We start from the raw sequence: 26,792 nt of genomic DNA on the forward strand, positions 1-26,792 counted from the left end.
CATGTACCCCACCATTACAGCCTGTTCCTCTTCCTGATTTTTCTTGGGAAAAGTTGCGATTGACATTGTAGGACCCTTTAACACTGCTCCAATTGACTGTTGTTATGCCATCACTTTAATAGACTATTTCAGTAAATGGCCTGAAGTAGTGTTTACATCACAAATCTCCTCTTCTGTGATAATTAAGTTCCTCTCTACAGTTTTTAGCACAGGGAAGGTAACCCCAAAGAACTGGTTTCGGATAATGGAAATCAATTTACTTCCCTGGAATTTGAAACTTTTCTAGCAGAGGGGAACATTTTATATAGAAGATCATCCGTGTATTACCATCAAGCCAATGGGGAAATCAAAAGGTTTAACAGAAGCTTGAAAGAGAGTTTGCAAATGGCTAAATTGGAAGGGCAATCATGGATAACCTTCACTACTGGTTTCTTGCAAGCATACAGGGCTACATGACATGCCACAACGCAAAGATCACCCGCAGAGTTACTGCATGGAAAATAGATAAATACTAAACTGAACATTGTTGGATTGTTAAAGTCAAGATCTGATGCACCAAAAGAGGATGATGTGAGAAAAACAGTTGAACAGAACCAAGAAAAGTATAAGGCTTTCACAGACAAATGGCGGGGTGCTACAGAACCGAAGTTTGAGTGTGGTTCCTTCGTTAGAGTAAGAAAACCTGGAATTCTACGCAAAGGAGACCATAAATTCACATCTCTTGAAATCATTGAGAAGAGGGGACCTTGCACCTATCGACTTTCTGATGGGCATGTATGGATTGCTTCTTATCTTGCACCTGCCTATGCACTAAGAGGAGATAATACCAACACTCAGTCCATGTTGGATGACTTCACCGTAGTACCAACACAAAAAGACATTGCACTAGAAACGGGGTTTGAGAGATGGTCTGTCAAACCCAGACCTCCTGTCTGGACTAGAGACTGTGTTATGTAGTATTTACAGTGTTTTCAGTGTAATATTTCTGCCAATGGTATAGTGGCTTGTTCCATATCTGTTGCTGTGGTTAGAACAACATTTATTTTATAATAGAGGAGGGAATGTGGTGTTTTAGATGTAATACTGCTTGTAATGATTAGAACTGAGACCATTGGCCGTTGGGAGTCTGGAAGCACAGGAAACAGGAAGGAGGGGAGAGAAGATTAGCGTGGGGGGGGGGGAAGGAGAGGGAGAAGGGAGAAGCTGAGTGAGAGCTACAAAGTGATGCAGCAGTTTTGTAAAGAGGTTTCACTTTTGGTAAATAAAGTCCTGTTGAAGTTTGTTAGTACCTTGCTTGCATGATACAACAGTGTCTAAAAGTCTTTGCATGAGATATTCTATCCAGCATTCACCCTGATCAAAGGAAATCTGCCTTCGATTACTCGAGTGGATCTATTCCCATACTTAAAGATATGCATGTGCTTACATGCTTTTGCTAGGGCCTTAACTCTTAAATGGCATTGCTAATATATATTTGTATTAAAGAAATACAGGATTCTTAAGCATTTTATTACAAAAGTGCCCTTCCAAAATGTAAACTGATTACTAATTATAGTTTCTCAGAGATTTTTCTGTGTATCATGTGTTATCTGTAGCTCCCCCAAATATCCCAGAGCTACCGAGTGTAAGCACCCGAGCTCCTATCTTGAATTCTTCCTCTTAACTGCTAGCACATCCACAACTGTCACTCAACAGAACACTTCATTCTGACTTAAGTCCTGCTGCATTGAGAGGAACTGTCAGGAACACTCCTTTTCAACCTTTAGAAATGCAGCTTCTGATACTCCGTGTTCCTTTAAGGATTGACAGTTTGATGAGGTCAAAGGGGACAGCTCCGGTTGGTTGCAGTGGTGTTCTGTGAAAGGACTGGGCAGCAAAGGGGCTTGTGCAAGCTGTGTGTGTTCGCTTTTTCTTCGTTTCTGCCTCAGGTTTGGGAATATAACCGATGTAGTTTCCATGAACAGGGTTGGGTATAGTATTCATATACTAGACTCTTGAGCACTGAGCAGAAACGAATCCAGGAAGCTAATTAGTGCCTAAACCCAAATTAGGCAAACAAGTTCTAGGTTTTTTGGGGTGCTTAAGTTCCTTCAGGTTCTGTTGAAGTTGTTCCACTGTGGATGAATATGTTAAGAGCGGTTGGAGGAGAGGGACTTGACACAGGGTTTCCTGCCCCTCAGGTGGATGCCATAAACACTGGGTTACAGAGTCATTCTCCCCCCTTCTTCCCCCCAGTGACTAAGTATTTATCTACAATCAAACAGATTCAACAGGACAGACTGAGGGAGGCCCTGTGGAATATCCTTGTCTTGGAGCCTAGAGCCTTTGCCGGAGAACTGGGAGATCCATGTTCAGACCTTTTCTCTCCTGTGCCAGGCAAGAGGGGGAATTGAACCTCATTTTCCCACTTCACCACTGGGCTAAAAGTTACTTGTTCGTCACTATCGATGCAGCTGCAGTGACACAAATCGTGCTGGAATACTGATCCAGGTCTAATGCCTACAATTCAAAATGACTGTGAGAACTACAGAAAGATAAAAGGATCGGAAAATGTGCCTTATACTAATAAAGTCAAGGAACTCAATCTATTTTGTTTAACAAAGAGATGGTTAAGGGGGTAACTGGATTAAGCCTATATATTCGTACCTGGGGAACACATATTTAATAAAGGGCTCTTCATTCTAGGAGGGAAGGGTATAGCATAATGCAATGGCAGAAAGTTGAAGCTATGAATTCAGACTAGAAATAAGGAATACGTTATCATTGGAACAATTTACCAAGGGTCATAGTGGATTCTTCATCACTGATATCTTGTAAATCAAGATTGGATGTTTTGCTAAAAGATGTGCTCCAGGAATGATTTTGGGGAAATTCCTGTGTTATGCAGGAGGGCAGCTTAGATGACCACAGTAATCCCATCTGGCCTTGGAATCTATGAAAAAACAGTCACTATCTCTTGGCTCTGGCTATTTCCTGTGGAGTGAGGCAAGAACTTAACTCATTCCCACAATCCAGGAGATGAGTCCCCATTTGTGGATAGCTAGCAGAGCCTGCTATCCTGTAGCCTGGACTTAGGCACTTATCTCTGGGTACGTCTACACTAGCCCCCTAGATCGATCTAGGGAGGCTAATGAGAGCGACCAAAATTGCAAATAAAGTGCTGGATTTAAATATCCTACGCTTGATTTGCATGTTCCCTGCCGGTCACCATTTTAGAAATTGACTAGCCTGAAGTAACTACCCATGTCTACACACGGCAGTGAAACGGGATTCCGAAATAAAGCCCTAACTCGAATTAGCTGGTATTCCTCCTGCAATGAGGTTTACCAACTAATTTGAGTTAGGGCTTTATTTCAGAATTCCGTTTCACTGCCGCGTGTAGACGCGGGCAGTTACTTCGGGCTAGTCAATTTCTAAAATGGCGACCGGCAGTGAACATGCAAATCAAGCACGGGATATTTAAATCCCGCGCTTCATTTGCAATTTCGGTCGCCCTCATTAGCCTCCCTAGATCGATCTAGGGGGCTAGTGTAGACATACCCTCTGAGAAAGAGGTGGGACAAAGGATATCAGCCCTTCCCATTCATTGGGAGCTTAAGTTTGTGGATCACAGTGTTGTTCCTGTGTCGTTGATTTTCTAAGTACCTTAGATGGTACACTTTGTTTGCAATGCCTAATTCCCTCCATGTATTTCATGAAAGAGGTCAACAAAGAAAAGGCCAGATTACAAATTTACATTGGTGAGCATTTATCAAAGGCAGTGGTACAGTTTGTGTGAGTAACAGGTCAACAGTATAAGTAAAGAGCTCTCAATCTAAATGTGGGTTAAAGAGAGTGATTCTTCATTGACAACATTTAGCTGGGAGTTTCCAAATTTTCAGTGTTTTAAGTTTTATAGCTATTTGTTTTTGTTTTTAAGTAGAAGATAGTTTCAATTAAAATTGCTAAATCAACTAAGAATTTGTGACTGATAGCTTGTATTTGTATTGCAGCTGGTTATTATAATGGCTTACCCGCTGGCATATATCCATATGTTTTTGTTTTGTTTTTTTAGGTTATGCAACACAGATCTTTGAAGCTACCTTTATGTAGATGAAACTTTCAGAAGCAGCACTCCATTTTGGAACACTTTTTTTCAGAGCATATGGGATTTTCCAAGGCACCTTCCGTCTGGACTACATATATTGCTTACTCCTAAATACAGCAGAGGACAATGAGGCTTTTTTATTTTTTGTATATTTTCACACCATATAGTGAAGTTGCTTCCATTTCATTTTGTTCAATGGGAAAAACTTGAGCAAGACCTGTTGTTGCTTTTTATTTTACTAGATTTACCTTAATGAGCCAAATACCTTTTGAAACACTCCCACAATACATTTATTTTTTTCATTTTTGACTGAGCTGGTATATTAATTTTAGTCTACTTCAGCTGTTTGGTTTTAAACTGGCTTTTCAAATGACAAAATATCTACTAATGTAAGGAATTAAATTATTTTAGGTTTTCAGAAAATAAGTTATATGCATCAGACATTTTTTATGGCTATACCTGGCTCATTAATATAGCAGTTTAAAGGTATTAATATGAGGCATTGCATTAATTGTTGCATACAGTTATTATCAAATGACTTGCACAAACAGTGTCTCAGATGCCGGGGGCCTAATCATAATAATCAAAAGTGTTCTGTACGCAAACAAGAAAATAAAATTCCTTTGTGTGTGGATAAGCAGATGAACTTACTTGCTGTTTTGGAAGTAAGGACTGATCATAATGAAAGTTGGAATGGATTTTTTTGCTTGAGGAAAGGGAAGCTATGCAGCTTGATTTTTGGGTTGATAATAATGACTTTAGTCATGGCATCATACATACTGACTGGAGCCAAACATGGCCTACTGTTGATACCGTTGCCATTCCATTATGGAGATTTTACTAGCAATCCAAACTTAATGGACAATGAAAGCCTTAGTGATATGAAACACCATTACCAGCCTTCTGAAATTAATATTTCATATGTAAAGGATTATCCAAGCATGAAATTAATTATTGATGCTATTACTTCAAAGATTGAGTTTATAACCAGAAAAAGTCCAGTTTTAGAAGACCTGAAGAAACAAGAGCTGCATGTAAGTAGAACCAAAATTTCCCTTGAAACTGTTACTTGTTTATTTCAAGTATTCTGGGCTGGATCCTCAGATGAAGTAAAACAATATAGCTCACCAGTTGAAGACTAGTCCATATATATAGTGACAAAGTCAGGCCAGCCAGCTGCAAGAGGGTATTAGAAGGCAGACATGAAAGTTCTAGAATATTAAAGGCCCTCTTCCCAATTAGGATTCAATTAAGCACTACCTGAGACCTTCTTAAACTGCTCCCCTGTTGACGGACCCACCGAATGGGGAGGGTGGAGGGAAGGGAAAGGGGAAGAGAGGACAGTTGCCTGGGGACTGGTCATTCAAAAGGGCCTGGGGCTCCTGCCACTACCACAGTAACAGTGGTGGCTGGAATCCCAGGCCCTTTATATCACCACTGGTGCTCTCTGGGTGGCTGTGAAGGTTGGTTGCCCTCTGCCCCACTCCTTCGTCCTGAGGACCTGTGCCTTTGGGAGTGTGGAGCCCAGAGGCCCTCCCCCCTTTGTCCAGGGGCTCAGGCAAGCTGTCTGCCCTGCTGCCTGTTGAGATAAGATTGAAGGATGGGGGGAAGAGAGAGACACAGATAGACATGTTGTTACTAGGCTAGTGGCAGGAGAGGAGTAAGTATCTCCAGAAGGAGAGGCTCTGCTTCTTCCCTATAGGGGAAACAGACAGGTCTGAGTGCCAGTTAGGGCAAAAACAAAAGGAAAAACTAGGTAGCCCTTTAAAGACTAACAGGATGGTTTAATAGATGATGAGCTTTCGTGGGCCAGACCCACTTCCTCAGACCCACTTCTGGCCCACGAAAGCTCATCACCTATTAAACAATCTTGTTAGTCTTTAAAGGGCTACATAGTTTTTCCTCTTGTTTTAGCAAGATCAGACTAAAACGGCTACCTCTCTATTACAGTTAGCGCAAAGATTTACTGCCCAGTTTGGCAGATAGGGGTTGATTTACCTCAGGCCCATTTCGCGAAAGAAAGAAGTACTGAAACTGAGGAGACAAAGAAAGTGCCTTGCCACTATATACACAGACAGACAACTGTTGATCCGCTAGATCATTGTGCATGTGTAAGAGATCTAATTAAGTTCCTGAGGAATCCACTTATGGCTGACCATCGCAATTCAAGAGTGACACAGCTTGTTACATAATTTGTGGGTCCATGTGTTGTTAGAGTTGTAGCCTAAGAATACAGATTTGTTGCTTTCTTCTTTTTCGCTTTCCTTCCATCTTTTATATCAAAGCTGCTTCATGTTGAACTGCACTCACGATCTTGCTCCATATTTGTCAGCTGAAGAAGCGGGTTGTGCCCACAAAGCTCATTATACTATCTATATTTTTTGTTAGTCTCTGAGGTGCGATAGAACCACTCGCTTTTTTAAGCTGTTTTTTAAAGTTACAGACGAACCCAGCTACTCCTCTGACACTTTTGCACCCAGTCAGATATTCCATTCAGGTGGGATGGGATAGTTTTCTATATTATGCTGAATGACTTCATGTAAAGGTGACCCCATTTTCTAGTGCAGTCTCAAATTTTGCTATACAAAATACTTTTGGGGATTCAGTCACCTCTCATTCTCCTAACATGATCAAGCCATTGCAACCTCTTCTTGATAATTGTTTGTAAGAGTTAGCCCTGTGTGCTCCAGTACCTCTGTTTCATATTTTATTGTCTCACTTTATTTTCAGGCTCATGTGCAGGCATTTCACATGGAAATATTCAGGCTCCTGATGTGCCTAGCATATGTAGTCCATGTTTCTGAAACATAAAGCAGGGATAACAGCACACAGGTCTCAAAAATGCACATCTTCATTTTGGTTAATAATTTCCTGTTATTCCATGCATGTCTCTCTGTCTCTGTCTGTCTGTCTGTCTCTGTCTCTCTCTCTCTCTCTCTCTCTCTCTCTCTCTCTCTCTGTGTCTGTCTGTCTGTCTGTCATAATTTGTATTTGAGCCATAGGCAAAACAGAAGATCTTAACATCTGAGACAAGAAGTCTGACAATCTTTTGTGATAGTGCAATTACATTGAACTTATTTCTTATCATTTTATTCAAAATAATTCAGAGGAGTTAGTCAGATATGCCAAAACACTTACCTTATAAATAAAGAGCAGCTTCCCCTTAATAACTAATTGCTAATGTACCTTTCCAGAAATCTAGTAATTGGTATTCCAATCACTCATGCAAATTTTGTATTTCAGAATTAAAAACTGGAAGTTAATTTGATCTGATTATTTTTATCTTTGGTTAAATCAGTGTTCCTAATTATTATTCTTTGAAAGCTTATTTTAAGGATTCCTTAAATGAAGTAGTACTACAGATTCCAGCAGGCTTGGTAGACTTTACCTGTGCTCGCAGCATGAAGATAAGGCCTGGTCCTTGGAAGGCTGAACACACTCAGCTCCCATTGAAGTCAGTGGGTCGAATTGGAAAATCTTTTACTTTCAGTAAAGTCCCGAATGAGTTGTATTTATCCCTGAGTGAAGACTGAGAAAAACTTGCATTAGCATTTTAGGATTTGGCTGAAGAGGTGCTCAATTTGTGGTTGAAGTATAGCACTTAAGCAAGAGTCATACAGTTCTTCTGATTAGACCAGATAAAGCTAACAGCAGAATGTATTTTTTACTAATTTGTTTTTGTCCTCAGTCTTTTCCTTCATTAACCCCTCTCCCCCGCCTCCCAAAAACTTTGCAATTGGGTGATTTTAAGTTTTACACATATATATTTCTGGACTCATTTGTTTATTTAGGACCTAAGCCAATTGATACCAATGGGAGCCTTTCCATTGTCTTTTAGAGAAATTGGACTAAAAGTGGTAAAACTTAAAAAACAACTAATAGTCTAGCAGCACCTTAAAGACTAACCAAACATGTAGATGGTGGCAGCCACTGGGATGGTACCGAGGTGCATATTCCCCAGGGGAGGTGTAAAAGGCATTGTATGACTCTTGTTTTAAGTGCTGTACTTTGATCACATTCACTTATGTATTCATGAGGTAATATCCTTCTGCCGTAGAGATTACTATAGGTTTATGCAGGAAGTGAGACTAGATATTCAGAGCTGTTACCACTGTCCTTAAAATGGGTGAGTGTATGATTATTTTCCCTTCTCCATCTAACTCTGTACCTTCTCTCCACCTCATGCAGCTGTATAGGATCTGACTCCAGTTTGGTCAACCACAGAATTTTACTGTGCAATTACAAAAAGATAGAAGGAAAGATTATGATGATAGTGGTTATTTTGTTTTCACAAATTATGCTAAATACGAAGGTGTCTTGAAAAACTTCGTTGCTGCCTTGACTGAAATTATTTGTTCTTTCTGTTGCAGATGTTTTCAGTAATCCCTAACAAATTCCTACCAAATAGCAAGAATCCTTGTTGGTATGAAGAATATCGAGGAAATACTACTACGGATCCTTATACAACAAATTCTTATGCACTGTATTCAAAACGTTTTCGGACTATATTTGATTACCTCAGGAAGGTATTTTGGAACCACTTGTATCATTATCAGGACAAGCATTATCGGCTACGCTGTCTTCCTCATTTCTACATAATAGGTCAGCCAAAATGTGGAACAACTGATCTTTATGACAGACTCAGGTTACATCCTGATGTTAGATTCTCAGCAATTAAAGAACCACACTGGTGGACAAGAAAGCGATTTGGTGAGTAAATATGTATTCTAACATTTCAGAAGAATAGCAACTACTGAAATGGAAGCATAACTCTTCAGAGAATAGTGCCTTTTTTCAAAGTGTTAGTATATCCCCCATTAACTTTTGATGAAGTGATAAAGGAGAATATATGTGGAGGAGCGGAAGAATACCAAAATACTGGAAAAGAGTAAATATAGGCTGTGTCTAAAAAAAGGTCAGAAGGATAATCCAGGTAATTATAGACCCAGTCAGCTTAATTCTGATACCCAGAAAGGTCATAGGACACCGCTTCCCAGAGCTCCCATTGGTCAGGAATGGGAGCTGCGAGTGGTCATACCTGCGGATACCAGGCAAATAAAAGCATTCAGCAGCCTGCCAGAAGCTAACCCTGGCTGGAATACCAATCTCTGAGGGTATGTCTACACTACAAAGTTAGTTCGAACTAACGGACGTTAGTTCGAACTAACTTTCATAGGCGCTACATTAGCGCTCCGCTAGTTCGAATTTAATTCGAACTAATGGAGCGCTTAGTTCGAACTAGGTAATCCTCATTCCACAAGGATTAAGCCTAGTTCGAACTAGCTAGTTCTGGCCAACACCAGGGAAACTCTTCTGCCCCCCTCCCGGCCCAGACCCCTTAAAGGGGCACGGGCTGGCTACGGTGCCCGTGCTAGGTGCAAGCCTGCCAGCACCCAGCCAGCAGACCCTGCACCTGGCACGGATCGAGCCACCCACCCGATGCCCCCCAGCCCTCCCCCTCTTCCCGGGACCAGGCTGGCAGCTCCCGGGAGCTTGCCCGGGACTGCAAGAGGCGGGCACCCGCCTGGGCTAGTGCAGACATCGTGGACCTCGTCCACGATCTCCGCACTAGGCACAGGAAAGTGGCCGGCTTGGGCAGGAGAGCTGCCAGCCTGGCCACCCAGGAGCAGGTGTGCAAGAGAACCAAGGGGGTCCAGTGAGACCCCCGACACTGAGCCCTGAGCTTACAATGGCCTTCCTGGGTCAGACCAAAGGTCCATCTAGCCCAGTAGCCTGTCTGTCGACAGCAGCCAACCCTAGGGACCCTGGAGGGGATGGACCGAAGACAGTGACCAAGCCATTTGTCTCGTGCCATCCCTCTCCAGCCTTCCACAAACCTTGGGCAGGGACACCACTCCTACCCCCTGGCTAATAGCACTCCATGGACCCAACCTCCATGACTTGATCTCACTTCCCTTTAAACTCTGTTCTAGTTCTAGCCTTCACAGCCTCCTGCAGCAAGGAGTTCCACAGGCTGACTATTTGCTTTGTGAAGAAGAACTTTCTGTTACTAGTTTGAAGCCTGCTACCCATTCCTTTCCTTTGGTGTCCTCTAGTCCCTCTTTATGGGAACTAATGAAGAACTTTTCTGTATGCACCGTCTCCACCCCACTCCTGCTTTTAGAGACCTCTATCCTGTCCCCCCTCTGTCTCCTCTTTTCTAAGCTGAAAAGTCCCAGTCTCTTTAGCCTCTCTTCATATGGGACCTGTTCCCAACCCGTGATCATTTTAGTTGCCCTCCCCTCTCCCAGCCTCTCTCTTCCCCTCTCCCACCTCCTTTTCCCAGTCTCCCCCAGTTTTGTTCAATAAAGACAGATTCCATTTTGGAAGACATGTTATCTTTATTTTGTACATCAAGAAGAGGGGCTAGGGAAGGGTAAGTGGAAGGAGGTGAGGGAGGAATGGGGCACGAGCCCCTGATGGGGAGGACTGGGCTGGCTCTGTGGGCTTCTGGGGGTGGAAGCTCTCCTGCAGCCCCCCAATTGTCCCCTCTCCCCAGATGGCAGCCTGCAGCAAGTGCAGCCGGTCTGATGGCCCAGTGCTGTGATGTGCCCAGTGTGGGCACTCAGGGCACTCCAAGCCAGGACTGCTTTGCAAGCGGGGCACCCCTGAGAACTGTCTGTCCGGGGTGGGGGTCGGGACCCTTTAAGCACAGCCCTCGGCTAGCCTGAGACAGCATCTCCACGCTCTAAGTCCTCCTCTGATGCCCTGCCGGCACTGCTTCCGGCCATCCTTAACCCCGCTTCAGGGTCCACTTAATGTGGACGTGCTAGTTCGAATTAGCAAAACGCTAATTCGAACTAGTTTTTAGTTCTAGATGCGTTAGTTCGAATTAGCTTAGTTCGAATTAACTAATTCGAACTAAGTTAGTTCGAATTAGCGCTGTAGTGTAGACATACCCTGAGAGTAGTTATCAGTGGTTCACAATCAAGCTGAAGGGGCATATTGAATAGGCTCCTACATGGCTCAGTCCTGGATTGGTTTCTATTAAGTATCTTCTTCAGTGATTTGGATAATTGCATAGCAAGTATACTTTTATAATGTTTATATTAAACTGGGAGGGGTTGTAAGTGCTTTAGAGGACAGGATTAGAATTCAAAATGATCTTGACAAAGTGGAGAAATAGTCTGAATGAAATTCAGTAAGGACAGATGCAAAGTATTCTGCCTAGGAAGGAATATCAACTGTACAATTACCAAATGGGAAATGACTGCCTAGGAAGAAGTACTGCAGAAAAGGGTCTGGGTATTATAGTGCATCACAAACTAAATATGAATCTGCAATGTAATACTGTTGCAAATAAAAAACATTCAGAGTATTGCATGCAAGACATGAGAAATTCTTCTCCCTCTACTCAGCACTGACAAGGCTTCAACTTGAATATTGTGTTCAGTTCTGAAAACCACACTTTTAGGAAAGTTGTAGCTAAAACTGGAGAATATCTGGAGGAGAGCAACAGAAATTATTAAAAGTCTAGAAAACATGATGTATGAAGTAAAAACTGGGTTTGTTTAATCTATAGAAGAGAAACTGAGGGGAGCCTAAATCTTCAAGTTTGCAAAATTATGTAAATTTTATAATTTATATAAAGAAGATGATAAATTGTTCTCCCTCTACTCAGCACTGACAAGGCTTCAACTTGAATATTGTGTTCAGTTCTGAAAACCACACTTTTAGGAAAGTTGTAGCTAAAGCTGGAGAATATCTGGAGGAGAGCAAAAGAAATTATTAAAAGTCTAGAAAACATGATGTATGAAGTAAAAACTGGGTTTGTTTAATCTATAGAAGAGAAACTGAGGGGAGCCTAAATCTTCAAGTTTGCAAAATTATGTAAGTTTTATAATTTATATAAAGAAGATGATAAATTGTTCTCTGTAGCCACTAGGGACAGGCTAAGAAGCAATGGACATAAATTGCAACAAAGGAGATTTAGGTTAGACACTAGGAAAAAACTTGCTAAATATAAGCACAGGAATAATTATTTAGGAAGGTTGTGGAGTCTCTGTCATTGGAGGTTTTTAAAAGTAGGTTAGACTAGAGGTTCTGAAACTCTAGTCCACAGATTACTGGGTGTCTGTGAGCTCCATTCAGATGGTAGATAGTTCCCTCTAAGGTGCACACTTGGGCAAGTGTACACTTGGTCAGCTGTACACAAGAGAATGAAGACTTGCTCACCTAATTTAGAGGAGTTATGTCTCCACTAATTAGGTGTCTGGATCCTGGAGAGGACACCCAAGTAAGGTGAATTGGTGGCCTTGAAGGGAATAAGGGATAGATTGGAGGTGGCGGTGTGGTGAGGTAGGGGAAATAGTGGCAGTGGGGTGAAAAGAGGGCGTGTGTTTGAGAACCAATGGGCTAGACAGACACCTGTCAGGGATGGTCTACGTACCAAAAGATCTATCCAGGCCCCTTCCAGTCCTATATTTCTATAATTCTGTGATTGTATTCCTTAGTTTTGTTTAAAAGCATATCCTTTTTCTGCTGATGTATTTATCTTGTTATGCTGGGGTTCTATATCACTTGCAGGGCTACAGTTACCTACTCTTTTTTGATTGTATTTGTTTTCTTTTAACTTCTTGGAAAAGCAGCCCTTAATGAACACATAAGAGTGTTTCATTTGTGGAGCTGCAGCTCAGTAGAATGTTGGCTCAGACTTAGGCCATGCCTACACTACAAAATTAAGTTGGCCTAACTTCTGTCAGCCATCAAAGTAATTACATTGCTTGTGCATGTCGGCAGTGCACATCCTTGCCAGGAGCACTTGACTCGATTGTACTGTCAACATGGCGTATTGTGGGACAGCTTCTGAAAGCCAGCAACAGTCAACATAAGCCTACACTCATAGCGTGTTGCCCTAATTACTTTAACCTTGACACTGCTGCTCATGGAAGTGGAGTTATTAAATCGGCATAGTAGAGCAGTTACATCAGCAAGAGCAAAATTTAAGCAATAGACACTTCCATAGTTATGTCGATGTAAGCTGCCTCTTGTTGACCTAACTCTGCCGTATAGACCAGAACTTAGAAAAGTCCAACTTTCCTGATTTAGTAGCATGGAAATTTTGTTTAATGTTCATGTATATCACAGATGGTTTATTTATATAAATATTCTTCAGTGAAGCTTGAATAAAACCTGAGTTGGGATTTCAGAATCCCAGTGCTCCTTGTTTCCCCATGCCAGAATGTCCCTGCCAGCCTTCCATCCAAGAAAAACAGAAAATACCGGTATTTTCTGTTTTTTTTAACCGGACAGGGGCAAAAACCTGGCAACCCTATTATTTGGGTTCATCTCTCTGGCTAAACCTTTAAATATCGACCACATGCACACATGGAAGAGAAGAACTCTATGTACTTACAAACATATTTTAAATATCTGTGTGAATGCACACAAACACACATAAATAGGCAAGCAAAATGAATAAAGAAGAGAACTCCTTTTCCACTTTAGTTCTTGTAAGGTAATAAATTTAATGCACTTTTTATGGAATTGTCTGCTGGACATTTTGAGTGCACAGTCATAATTTAGGAATCATGTAATATTGCACAAGTATAACATCATTCTCAAATAGGTTTCTCCCCACCAAATCAAACATAATAGAAAAGAAGCAATTCCTTCCACTTCAGGAATCACAGGATGAAATTCTATGGACTGTACAAAGCAGGATGTCAGAGATGATGATCATAATGCATTCTCTCCTCTTAAAAATCTATTAAAATCAAATTCATTCTTCACAGTCAGACCCTCAGGAAAAAGCGTGGAAAAAAAGGATAAGCCTTATTTAATAATCTGATGGTTAATAGGCTCAAGTTTTGTCAGATCAATTCAGGAAGTGAAATTCAGATTCTAGAACCTTCTACTGAGAATAGTCTGCTTCTAATCTCCAGGGGTATGTCTAGACTACACGAGGCATAAGAGATCAGTCTGAAAAGGCTTTCCTTGTCGACCGATCCCTGTCTAGACTGCCACTTTTTGCCAGCAAAGTGCTGCATCGTCAAAAAGTGGCAGGCATTTTATTCTAATGAAGCGCATTAGCAATTTCGGTATGTCTAATTTACATTCCTCTGGTGACAGAGGGATGTAGTCTAGACATATCCCAGTTGTTTAAATGTAGGGTTTGTCAACAAAAGAATCTCAGCTGATTGTATCAGCCACAATAGTACATTTGGGGGAGACAAAACCAAATTCAGAGGTGGAGTGTAATGCTAGATTTCCTTACACTAACACATTCCCTTTCATTAATTTGGGGCTCTCTTGTGTGGTTTTGTTGGACCATGGATGCTGTGTATCAGAAGGTCCCTCGGCCAGAGTCCCAGCAGCCTGGGGCAGTGTGGCCCAGGGCTGGCTGGGGAGCTGGGAACCTGATGGCTTGGGGCAGGGAAGCCTAGTGATCTGCTGACAGACCCAGGAGAGCCCAGAGTCCATCAGCAGATGGGCAGACCTCCCCAGGACCAGCAAATTCCCTCCTTTGGGACCAGTCAGGTTGAAAGGGTGATGACTAGGGAAGTCCAACCTGTATTAGGAACAAGTGGAGAGAGCGGGCCCCTAAAAAGGGAAGGGAGTGAGGGGTTATTGCTGATATTGGATATGAAGATTGACAGCCAGTAAAACTGAAACACTTCAGGATGCAAGGTAAATGTCAAAGGAAAAGTAGCATAGGGATTACAGTGTTTTGCTGTTGGCTTTCACAGGAATTGGATCTGCCCCAAAATAATAAAATAGGAATTATGTCTTGATATCATTTTGTAATAAGTTTAATTTACTATTGCTGTTTATTACATTGGTAGGTGAAATGAAAGAATTAAAAAATTGAGGGGAAGATGTTTTATTCATTTTCCTTACCTGTCTTGTTTGAAAGTGTCTGTGAAATCCATTCATCCTCAGGTAAAATTGATGTTAAAGCCAGGAATCACAGAATGATACTGTTTACCTCAAATTTGGAAGACAGTCAATGTTTTGTTAAGGATGGGTGTAATTGACAGGTTCAGGGCCAGATTTTGCTCTCAGACCCACCAGTGTAAATCCAAAATGAAATTATTCCAGTTTATGATGGTGTAAATTAGCAGAATCTTACCTTCTATGCTAATCTCAAAAGCTAAATTTAGATGAAATACCAAGCTAGTCATTCAGGGTCTATAACACATGCACTTACACATTTATGCTGAGAGCAAATATTTTAATCTTACTATTCTATCCTGAATATCAACTACTTCAAAATTGGCTTTTTATCTTAATGTTATGCTCCTTGGCTTAATCCTCTGTAGCTGTAAACTGTTGTAGATTTATTGATGTCAGTGGAGTGTTGCTGATTTATTCCACTGTGGATCTGGCTCTTAAGTTCTTTTTTCTAGCTTCTTTTTTACTCATTAGGATTTTGTTTTTAGGAATAATTCGTCTGAGGGATGGATTTCATGATCGCTATCCAGTGGAAGATTACCTTGATCTGTTTGACTTGGCTGCACATCAGATTCAGGGAGTGTTACAGAATGATGTAACAAAAGGGCACAACAAGCTGAACCACATCATCATCGGTACTGCAAATACTGCTTATGAAAATGTCAATGGTACTAAATTTGTTGTAACATTTATAGTAATGGTAAAATAAGCTTAATCAAGGTGTTGTGTTGGGGTAAGTTAATCATAACAGAGGGCCGTTGATGTCAGTTAATACCCCTGTCTACAAGTAGGAGCATTATTTGTTTTCCTCAGGAGGCAGGTAGCTTTCATTTTCTTAAATGGATGTGCTGTTCTTGGCAAGATTGCAGTATTAGGTCCTATGAAGCTCTGCCATCAAGGACATCTGCAGATATTCCTGTAATTTATATTACAAGCTACAAAACGTTCACAGGTGAAACACTTAGATAAATTCAATTCACTCATTTAAATTAATCATGTACATTTTTGAGTATTTTTACCTCGTTACAGTTTTTTCTAGAGTTCATGTTTTTCTGTAGTCTCGGTTCCCTTAGTGCTAAGGTTACTTTGGCTCTTATTAAATTTGTAGGAAAAGTTCTGAATTATTATGCTCATTTAAAACAGTTTTTTATGACCTCAGTTAACAAAAAACAATCTAGTCTAGAGACAGTCTACATGATATATGAAAATCAGGTTTCCTTCAGATGCTGCATTGTTAAACTCAGATTATTAAAAAGGAAAATTTAATTAAAACTATAAACATTCCTTTAACTTTATCATGTAATAGTATTTTCAATTTCTAACCATCTTTGAATTATATGTTTATTAGGTAATATATTTTCTCAAATAAAACAATAGATCTTTAGAAGAGCTTACACTGCTGTTCCAGCTTCAGGCAATCTAAGCAGGACTGACTTATTTATGATCATTAATATGATAAATTCACAATAATGTTTTATGATAACATGACATTGTTTCATTCCATTAATCTCAGGATAAGGACTTTGTAAATTTATTCTTCAATGAAAGTAGGCAGTTTAATCATACAAAATGTGCTTTAAGTCCATATGAAAAATTAGTATATTTTTGATTGTGTTATGGTAATTTCATATAAAAATGAAGTAGATATAACAGTGATTAATTCAACATTTGTTGAATAGGGCACCCTCATTACTAGGGATGTTAAAATCTGTTTATTTTTCTAAACGTGTAACCACTGAAATTTACAGTGGTCACATATTTACATGCAGGGGCCAGGCCGGAGCAGAGGTTGCTGGGCGGGGGCGGGGGCGGGGACGGGGGCGGGGGCGGAGGTGGGGGCCGGGGCCAGGGACTGGGGCAGGTGATGCTGTGAGAGTTGGCACATAATGGGAGCTGGGCTGGCTTAAGTTGGCTCCCCATGTGCAATGACTCCAGCCTGCCTCTTTCCTCTTGCTGTTGTCTCTGTTTCAGAGGCAGAAGTGTGTGTGTGTGGAGGGAGAGGTAGCTCTATGGGAGCCGGTGCTCAGGGGGAACTGGCTTAAAAGCCAGCACCCAATGCGCACTCGCTCCCTGTTTCCCTTCCTCCGCCCGCCCCCTTTCCTGCCGCTGATTCAGATGTAGCGGGGGCAGGGACAGCGTGTAATCATTAGGATTAACTGATGAGCTCAGGCTCATTGATTAATTGTGTAAATGGGTACATGTTCATATCCCTACTCTTTACAGATATCAAATCTGTATTCTGTGTAAAGAGACACTGTCATATGCATAGGAATTAATTTCCTTTTAGTTCCTCACAGTATTCCTGTTCAGCTTCCATACTGAATTTATATACTAATCAATGCTGAATTAACCATACTAAAAGTAGCAGCTTTAGCTTAAGGTTCACTCTGCTTAATTAGTAAACTGAGAACATGTATACAAAAGTAAATATTACGTGGGCCAAATCTATAGCCAGAGAAAGGGCTACACTCCTTCTTTCAATAGCTAAAGGTGGTAGAATCTGATTCCACATGAATTGTGTTCAGAAGAGTTCCAAAAGAGTGACGGCAAGAAAGACTATCTTAATTGTTCAGACACTATGCTAATCAGAGCTTGCCAATTTTGGCTGGAGAATTAATTACATGACATAATCTTTAATAAAAGATGAATCTTTAATTCCTGGAGACTTCAGGCCAGGGGTGAGCAATTCGATGGTGGCTGTTTGCCATAGTTAGCCCCTGATGGGCTGCCCCCGCTATTTTTTACCTGCACCTTCACAAGTATAGGTGCTTGCAGCTCCCATTGGCTGCAGATACATTATTCCTAGCCAATGGGATCAGCAGAAGTGGCGTGAACCGGGATATTGCTTCCAGCAGCTCCCATTAGCTGGAAATAGTGATAAGTGGTCAACAGTAGCTACAGGGGCCTTTGCCTGTGGAGATTCAGGTAAATATAGTGGCGGTGGCTGGTATTTGCCCATTGTTGCTCCAGGCCTATCCTAGAGGGTTGGCAGCTATAGTCTGAAGGATAGCTAGCTGGCTGGCTAAATAGATGAAAGCCTACAGATTATTTGCAGAGACTTTCTGTAGCAGTTAATATAGTTGTTATAGCTGTTGTACACTGCTTCCTTCATGGGTAGATTCATGAATATATGGACTCATGCCCTGAACAGCTGCTTGGCTCTCAAACAGCTCTCTGCAATAGGTAGATGAAGCCTTCTCTCTGTCTAGATTCCTACCCTCTTCTCATACAACAGGACAACCCAATGCATCTGTGGCCTAACACAACTCTTATATTGGCTTTAGGCTGTTGAGCACATTCTCTGTGTAAATCTGTGTAATTCCATACACTTTAGTAGAGTGGTGTCAATCAACTATCAGAGAACTCATATGGTAGTGCAAATATGACTCTCCTGTTTTGGTGTGGAAAGTTTGCTCCAATGCTGAATTTAATCTTTTGCAGTTTAATTTTGTCCTGCTGGTGAACTAATATGGCACGTGATCTGTTCAAACTCATGCAATGGTGTTTATAATTGATTTGGAATGAGAAACCAAAGATCCTCTGGACATCCAGTCTTAGGCTACGTCTACACTGCGCTGGTTTTGCGCAAGAAAGATGCAAATAAGGCTAAGCGTGGAATATCGCCAAGTCTCATTTGCATAATTAATGAGGGGCTGCTTTTTGCGGAAGAGGCTTTTGCACAAAAAGGCGCCATCTACATGGCTCCTTCCTGCGTAAAAACCCCCTCTTGTGCAAAAGCTGTTCCTCCTGAAAAAATGCGGAAGAACGGCTCTTGCACAAGATAGAGTTTTTGTGCGAGGAGCTGTGTAGACGGCTCCTTTTTGCGCAAAAGCCTCTTGCACAAAAAGTGGCTGCTCATTAATTATGCAAATGAGGATCGGTGATATTCCATGCTTAGCCTCGTTTGCATATTTCTTGCGCAAAACCAGCGCAGTGTAGACATAGTCTTAGACTGCAGAGCCTCAATTTCTCATTTCAAAACAGTGGCAATGAGAATATCCGTAAACAACAGTGTTTTCTAATGGCTTCCAGGTGCTTTTAGTAAAATACCATGGATGTGTCTACACTGGCATGAATTTCTGGAAAAGGAGCGTCTACATTGGCAGGCTGCTTTTCCGGAAAAGCCCTTTTTCCGAAAAAGCATCTGTGGCCAATGTAGACGCACTTTTCCGGAAAAGAGCCCCGATCACCATTTTCGCGATCGGGGCTTTTTTCCTGAAAAGACTACTGGGCTGTCTACACTGGCCCTTTTCCGGAACAGTGTTCTTTAATAAGGACTTATGCCCGAGCGGGAGCAGAATAGTTTTTCCGGAATAGCAGCTGATTTTTTACAGTAGAGCATCGTTGCTTTTCCGGAAATTCAAGGGCCAGTGTAGACAGCTCGCAGCTTATTCCGGAAAAGCAGCTGATTTTCTGGAATAAGTGGCCCAGTGTAGACACAGCCAATGAGTAAAAGTGGAACCCGAAGGAATTAATAAATGCTTATTTAGTATGAAGGCTTTGGCAATTTTTTATTTAAAATTAAAAACTTTATTGGATTTTTTCCAAAATTAGGTTTCAAATACAATGAGGAGGAGGCAAAAATGATATAAGAACATATTTGCATATATGTACATGTCATGAGTAAATCACAGAACTATCAGTTATGAGATTTTTTTTTCTTGTCCTTTTTGGTTCAAAAACTCAGTAACAGAAATTAGTGCCTCCCACACTGCAAAAGGCTAAATCATATTTTGTTCAAGCAAATTTTTTCTCATAAATGTTAATGTTACTCAACAGAAGAAAAGATAGTGACACATATTGCCACATACTGCATCTAGATTCCGATATCCTTTAATCAGCTGTGTATTTACTGAGTAGCAACCTACTCCAGGAGTAATCCTGTTGAAATAAATGACACTGCTTCCAGAGTAGAGTTCTTCTTGACCGAAAGATACCAGAAGCTGGTCTTTATATTACTATTCATTGTGAAATCAGTTCATTTTATCTTCCAATTAACTGCATATCTGTACTTGAGACTGTGGGACATGGTGCCATTGTACAGTGTATAATAAAGCTTGGATAATAACTCATAATAACTGAGAAAAAGAAAAGATTCAATACAGTGTAACACACCCAAGCTGGCTGGTGCTTTTATTCCCACGTTGCCTCTGTATCTCTAAAATCCTCAGTTCATGTTCTAAGCAACACTGATTGTCTAGAGTGGTTCTTTACATTTTTTGTCAGGCTGGCCAATTTCAAACACTGCCATTCACTAGAGCAGGGCTACTCGACTTTGGAAGCCCCAGGGTCCACAATGATACTCACAGCACATGCCGAGGGCTGCAACTGAAGTGTGGTTGCATATACAGGCAAATATACATGGAAATATATGCAAATAGCTTCTTTCACACTGACGGGCTTGAACACAAAGATTAAGGCAAGACTATACAACACAAGCCCCATTTAAGTCAGTTCTGATGATATTAATAAAATACAATATTTACCCGATTTTCAGCCATATAACAGCACTTTTAACGAGCAATGACAGTCCAGGAATTTAACTACTAAAACGCATATCAACAGAAGACCATTATATTGACTATTTTTTTTGTTTTGGCTCCCACCCGCGGGCCGCAAACAAACAGGCCGCATTCAGCCCATGGGCCACATGTTGAATAGCCCTGCACTAGAGCTTGCATTTAGGGAAGTGTTCAGAGTAACCGAAAGCTCTTTAAAGGTCAAATAGAACTGAAAATCTTGATGGGATATAAGTTCTTCCTGTCTGGATGGTACGAAATAACTTTGCTACCACTAGAATACAAATTCTGTGCATTATATAATTGGTCACACCCTATTAAAGTTAAATATATTTGCATATGAACCATTTTGAGAAGTACAGCATAATGACATTGATAATTTGTGTAATTACATACACGTGGCTTTAATTATAACTACATTTAAACAGGAATTGCTTCCTGATTCTGCAGAAGCGTGGGCCAGATCTTCAGCCAGTGTAAATAAGCATAAATCCATCAAAGTCAATGGAGTGACACCAGTTGAGGTTCAAGACCTATATCTTTTGTGCTGATATAAAGAAATAAATTTAATCACAGATACTCATTGTAAATGCTTTTCGTTTCTAGGAGAGGCCAGTGCATCTACAATGTGGGATAACAATGCCTGGGTTTTCTTTTATGACAACAGTACTGATGGAGAACCTCCATTTTTAATCCAGGATTTCATCCATGCTTTTCAACCCCATGCCAAACTCATCATTATGTTGAGAGATCCTGTTGAAAGGTTAGTGATAAATAGAACCCTGCAAATCTGTGGATATCTGCTTTATATCCACATCCACAGATGTGGATGTGGATATCTGCAGCTTATTTTTGTGGATGTGGATACAAATTTTGTATCTAGAACCCTGCAAACTTCTGGATATCCACTTTATATCTGTGGGTATCTGCATCTACGGATGTTGTTGTGGATATTCACAGTTTCTTTTTGTGGATACCAATTTTGTATCTGCATAGGGCTCTAGTGATAAAGCAACACATGGAATTCTTTCTCACTAGGGCTTTTAAAGTTGTAATGTACTGATATTGTTTATATGTCTGAGGTCTAATTCTTTTCTGGTCTAAGTATTAATACTTGAAAAATCCCCATAGCTTTACTGACTTATAATTAACTTGAGACTTTGTAAATATTTATGCCTTCATTCCAAGTATTTGGGATTTTTAAATGTTGGGAAACAATAACTGGTGCTGTGTAATACTTCAATTCAATGATTACTAGGGTTTACTTCTCCAAATTGGTAGAATATTGAAAGGGAAGATTGGGAATAGTTCAAAAATAAGCAAATTATACAAGTATCTTTGTTTTTGTTTTTAAAATCTTGGAAAGACTTGGTTCAGTATTAAGCTAAATATGCCCCAGACATTTACTTCCACAGCTAACACCTACTTATCAGGTCATCCTTAATCTTGCTGACTTTGGCAGTGGTATGGGGTTGTACTTTTACAAAGATAAACTGTTCTTGAGCTGTTCTTCCTTGTGTTAGACACAATAATCCTTTTTTCATTTATGTTTTAGCTCTTTCCTCAGCAGCTGTGATCTAGCAAGCTGTCAGTAGAGTTGGATTTCTGTGAACTGGGCTCCCATTTACGTGTGATGCAGAATGTAGCAAAGGACAGAAGCCCTGTGAATCAGTGTGAAGCTGTGCAGCGTGATCCTCTTGCTCAGAGTCCCTCCATGGCAGCAAAACATTTTGTCACACATACGTTTTCAGATCCACTCAATCAGCTGTAGACTAAGGCTTCCCCATCCATGAAGGATAAGGTCTTAGATAAAAGGTCCATAAGTTTCATAGGAAAGCAGTGAGGCAACCTGAAAAATTAGTAGAAGTGTAGACTGTCTTCACTAGTGTTATAAGAGCCACACAGTTTGGGCCAGAGTTTCCCACCTATGCTCTTGCTTATGGTTGTGGGCTATGCCTCTCTGGGAACCCTCTAATGCCACACACAAGTGGCGAGAATCTATAATGGTGTACTTTCTCTGTTTGTTGTGGAATATTTGACATTAGTTTTCCCCTTCTAAAGATTTAGATCCGTGATGTCCAACACGTTAGCCATTAGCCACATGTGGGAATCTGGCTGGTTGAGTGTGGCTAGTTGGCTTGAACAATGTGGCTATTTGGTGGGTTGTGGGGGCTAGTTTGCTATCGCCACTAGAGAACTGGTTGGACATTACGGATTTAGACACATTTGGCTAGATATGTAGAGTCTAAGATAAAGGCAATATATCAAGGGCGTAAGAATTGGGGGAAGGGACTGGAGAAGCATCATTCTAAAGGGACTGTCCAAACCAGGGCTGAACCAAATCATTCCAGCCCATGACATGTGCTTCATGGGATCCAGTGTGCACTGCCATGGTTCATCCACATAAAAGACATCTAGTAGGTTGGTGGGGTCCCACCGACATGTTTGTTTGGACCGGCTGAGCCTCAGCTCACCATTCTCTGTCAAATGTGCTAGGGCCTGCCCATGACTCAGCCCCCATTTACCCAAGCAAATAAGACTCTGTGTATGTGGCTTTGCCAATACCACCTCAGGGTTGATGGCAACAAGGGCTACCACACACACCGTCGTCCTGGGTGAGTGTTGACAGAACCCACCAAACAGTGGAACGCTAAAACATTAAAATGCATGGGCAGTTCTCCGATTTGAGAGTGGAACTATTGTTAAAGTCTGTCTAACTACAGATGCAACCACTGATATCACTTGGATCAGTGATTTTAGAAATATAAAGTTGGCTCCTCAGCTGATAGCATTGCATATCTCCTGATGCTTGTGTCTCTGAGGTCTGATCCAACACCTAGATCAATGGACTTCAGTTGGCATTGGGTTGGTTCCAGAGAATACATGTACATTACAAGTAAAAATCTATGGCTGGCCTATGTAAACTGACTTAGGCTCACAGGATTTGGGCCAAAGAGCTGTTTAACTAGAATGTTTACACCACAATTAAATCATTCATTAGCTTGAGTCCTCATTACCTCTACACCAAGCCTTGTCAGGTGATATGGGCCAGGTATGTGTGTTTCACATGTGTGTATTTAATTGCAGTATAGAAATATCCATAGTTCCTGAGTTTTAATCAGTTCATGTATCTTCATAAACTTCATGGATTAGAAATGTTTTTAGGTGATAAGTGTGAGATTCTATCATTACCCTTGCAGAGTTTTCTTCCATTTTAACTGACTTAGCGATAAACCTCATCAGTGAAATTCTAGTTTGTCAAGTGGGGAAAGAAGAAACCTCATCTTCTCAGCTGACCTGCAAACTTTGAACATTATTTTATCAACAGTGTGCTAGGAACCATGCTAAATCTGGAGGAAGGAGGTGATGGGTTAAGATGGGCAGAGATTGTCTTTTGTATATCTACATATCATCAAGCACAATTGGGCTCCACTGGGACATTTGGGTGGTAACATAATAATTAAAATTCAATTTGAAATTGACAATCTATGTTAAGGCCTAAACTACTTATAATCTATTAAAATCACTTAAAATCACTTAAATTAAATTTAAAAAAATATTAAGCAATACACATTTGCTGCTGAATTTTAAAGAAAGTCAAACTACTGAACTGGTGGAAGCCACTGTTTAAACACCATTTCACTAACTCTATTTACAGAGAACTAGATTCTGTACATTTAGGATTTTATTTGCCCTTTTTGGTTGTGCCTCATCTGAAATGATTGGAGCAAATTTAGCCCTGTCATAAATGGGTGCAATGCTCATTGGTCCAGATTCTGCTGTCAGTTGCATTGAGCTTGCTGGTAGAGAGGGCATTCTGAAATCTGTTGGTGCATTCAGAGTTATGGGAAGGAGTGTGGCCAGGCTTGTCTTTAGCTGCTGCAAGGCTCATGTGGGCCTTGGACAGTATAATTTAGGGCAGTTCTCCACGCAAGTGCCTCTTGTCCTGCCCTTTGGCTAGCACAGGGTGAATTTGGCTCAATACAGTCATTCTGTATTTAGGGCCTGAGTCTGCTTCCTATGAAGTCAATGGGAGAACTCCCAATGACATCAGTTGTGTAGATTCCCAGTGCTACTGAGATCAATACTGTCCCAATGGCTTCAGCAGGAGTTTCAGCTGCTTATGTCAGGGCTGACTTGTTTCATAATCCTTGATGGACGACATCACAGTCATGGCCAAGTCATTTAATCATGTTGGATTATGACTGAAGATAATGACTTCAAGTGAGCATTAAGTACCAGGAGCAGCTGAAATCCCAATCACCAAAGATTTTATTTTCATGCAGATGTCCCTAGAATTGAAAAACAGATGGAAAGAAATGCAGGAAATGTAGGCAGCCCAATAGAGAGAGAGATGCTTTCCATGAGGTGTCAGCAGCTCTTTAAAATTATATATTTTAAATTGGTTGATTAGAACAATCAGAAAATTAAATCTTTTAAACAGAATGCAGTTATGACTCGTCTTGAAAATGATTCTTGCTGGCTCAGTTCCTCCTGTGAGTTCCTGTTCTTCTTTACTCTGGATGGCAGGCGCTGTTAGCCTGATCCTGTTCTCCCTGAGAGAAACACTGCCAGCTTGCTCCTCATTTAGGGTTTTTGTTAACGTGCCATTAACAAACAGTCTTTACTCGCACACATATTTCTGCAAGAAGATGATACTGTGCCTAATGCCTGCTACATTCAGCTAAACAAGCTGGCTCTGTCCCTCAGCTTTTTCCCCATTTTTTTTTCATATTCTCCACTCTACATATACACCAGAACAAACAGCTGCCTAAAGCGGAAAAATATTAGGGGCAGCCAAACACTGAGTATATGTCTATACTACACAGCTTTCAGTGACACAGCCATGTCACTAAAAGCCAGGTAGCGTAAATGCTGATTATCAGCACTTTTGCTGACAAAATTCTTCCACCCTCTATGAGCAGGGGAGTGCTCCTGCCAACAATGCACTGTTTACCCTGCTGCTTTTTTTTAAGCATCTGTGAATGACGAAAGTTTTGGGCTCAGTTGGCCATGTAAAGAAAGTCTTTAGGGTCTATTGTCAGTGAATAGGGGCTTAAACAGGCATACATTTTTCTCTCTGCCTTCATCAAACATCAAGATTTAGGCTATGTCTATACTACAAGGTTTTTGCGCAAAAACGGGTGGAATGTCCACATCTCAAGTGCGTTTTTGCGCAAAAAAACCCAGTAAATTGACAGGACAGAGGGCTTTTGCTGTTAGAGTTATTCCTCTCCCCATGAGGAATAACTCCTTTTTGCGCTACAGCTCTTGCACAGGGGTTTCTTTCACTAAAAGAGCCTATCAGAAAAAGCACAGGTGCTCTGATGGCCATTCTGTTAATGGCAATTAGAGCTTTCTTGCACAAGAGTGTCCATGTCATGTGGATGCTCTCTTGTGCAAAAGCAATGTGCTTTTGAGGTATGGATGCACTTTTGTGCAAGAAGTTTTTGCAGAAGATCTCTTCTGCAAAAAACTTCTTGTGCAAAAACCCTGCAGTGTACACAAAGCCTTAGTGTCTTCTACTTTGACAATTACCACACTTCTCTCTTTTAAAAATCAGATTACATTAATCAGTTTATTTGGGAGAAGGTTGAACCTACAGCACCACATAAATACTTGTGAGAGAATAAGATCCCCCACCTACATACATCTTCATTGCTTTCCTACAAGCCATCTCTGACATTTAGCATCTCAGCAGGTATTTCTGTCCTCACCTGTGAAGATGGGTAGAAAATGCAGAGATTTGGTTCTCTCTCTTATGTGCTAGATGGAGGAACTGAGCCAGCAACAATCATTTCAGGATGAATAGTAGAATTTTCCTACTAGAAGCCTGTCCCCTTCACTTCATCTCATGATGGAATCTTATTGACACATTCCTTAAACCAGAACTGATGTTCTCGCGGCTGAATTGGAGTAATGTGCTTGAATCATAGAATCATAGAATAATAGGACTGGAAGGGACCTCGAGAGGTCATTGAGTCCAGCCCCCCGCCCTCAAGGCAGGACCAAGCTCCGTCTACACCATCCCTGACAGATGTCTATCTAACCTGTTCTTAAATATCTCCAGAGAGGGAGATTCCACCACCTCCCTTGGCAATTTATTCCAATTTTTGACCACCCTGACAGTTAGGAATTATTTCCTAATGTCCAATCTAAACCTCCCCTGCTGCACTTTAAGCCCATTACTCCTTGTCCTGTCCTCAGAAACCAAGAGGAACAAATTTTCTCCTTCCTCCTTGTGACACCCTTTTAGATATTTGAAAACCGCTATCATGTCCCCCCTTAATTTT

At 41.0% G+C, this 26,792-nt stretch overlaps 1 protein-coding gene across 9 annotated transcripts in view; it reads left to right on the plus strand.

Annotated features, from left to right (window-relative positions):
- CHST15 (carbohydrate sulfotransferase 15) overlaps positions 1 to 26,792 on the plus strand; it is a 93,871-nt gene that overhangs the window by 44,159 nt on the left and 22,920 nt on the right. For 8 of the 9 annotated variants that reach the window (XM_075935307.2, XM_075935306.2, XM_014580075.4 and 5 more), the window contains 4 exons: positions 4,055 to 5,121; positions 8,458 to 8,797; positions 15,469 to 15,648; positions 21,106 to 21,262. In XM_075935307.2, coding sequence (XP_075791422.1) covers positions 4,582 to 5,121; positions 8,458 to 8,797; positions 15,469 to 15,648; positions 21,106 to 21,262 — 1,217 coding nt within the window. In that variant the 5' untranslated portion in view covers positions 4,055 to 4,581. The remainder of the gene's footprint in view (positions 1 to 4,054; positions 5,122 to 8,457; positions 8,798 to 15,468; positions 15,649 to 21,105; positions 21,263 to 26,792) is intronic. The other variant, XM_075935309.2, reaches the window with a different exon arrangement.

The sequence above is a fragment of the Pelodiscus sinensis genome, chromosome 8 (assembly GCF_052426305.1).
Source record: "Pelodiscus sinensis isolate ZL-2025 chromosome 8, ASM5242630v1, whole genome shotgun sequence".
In the NCBI taxonomy this organism is placed as follows: domain Eukaryota; kingdom Metazoa; phylum Chordata; order Testudines; family Trionychidae; genus Pelodiscus; species Pelodiscus sinensis.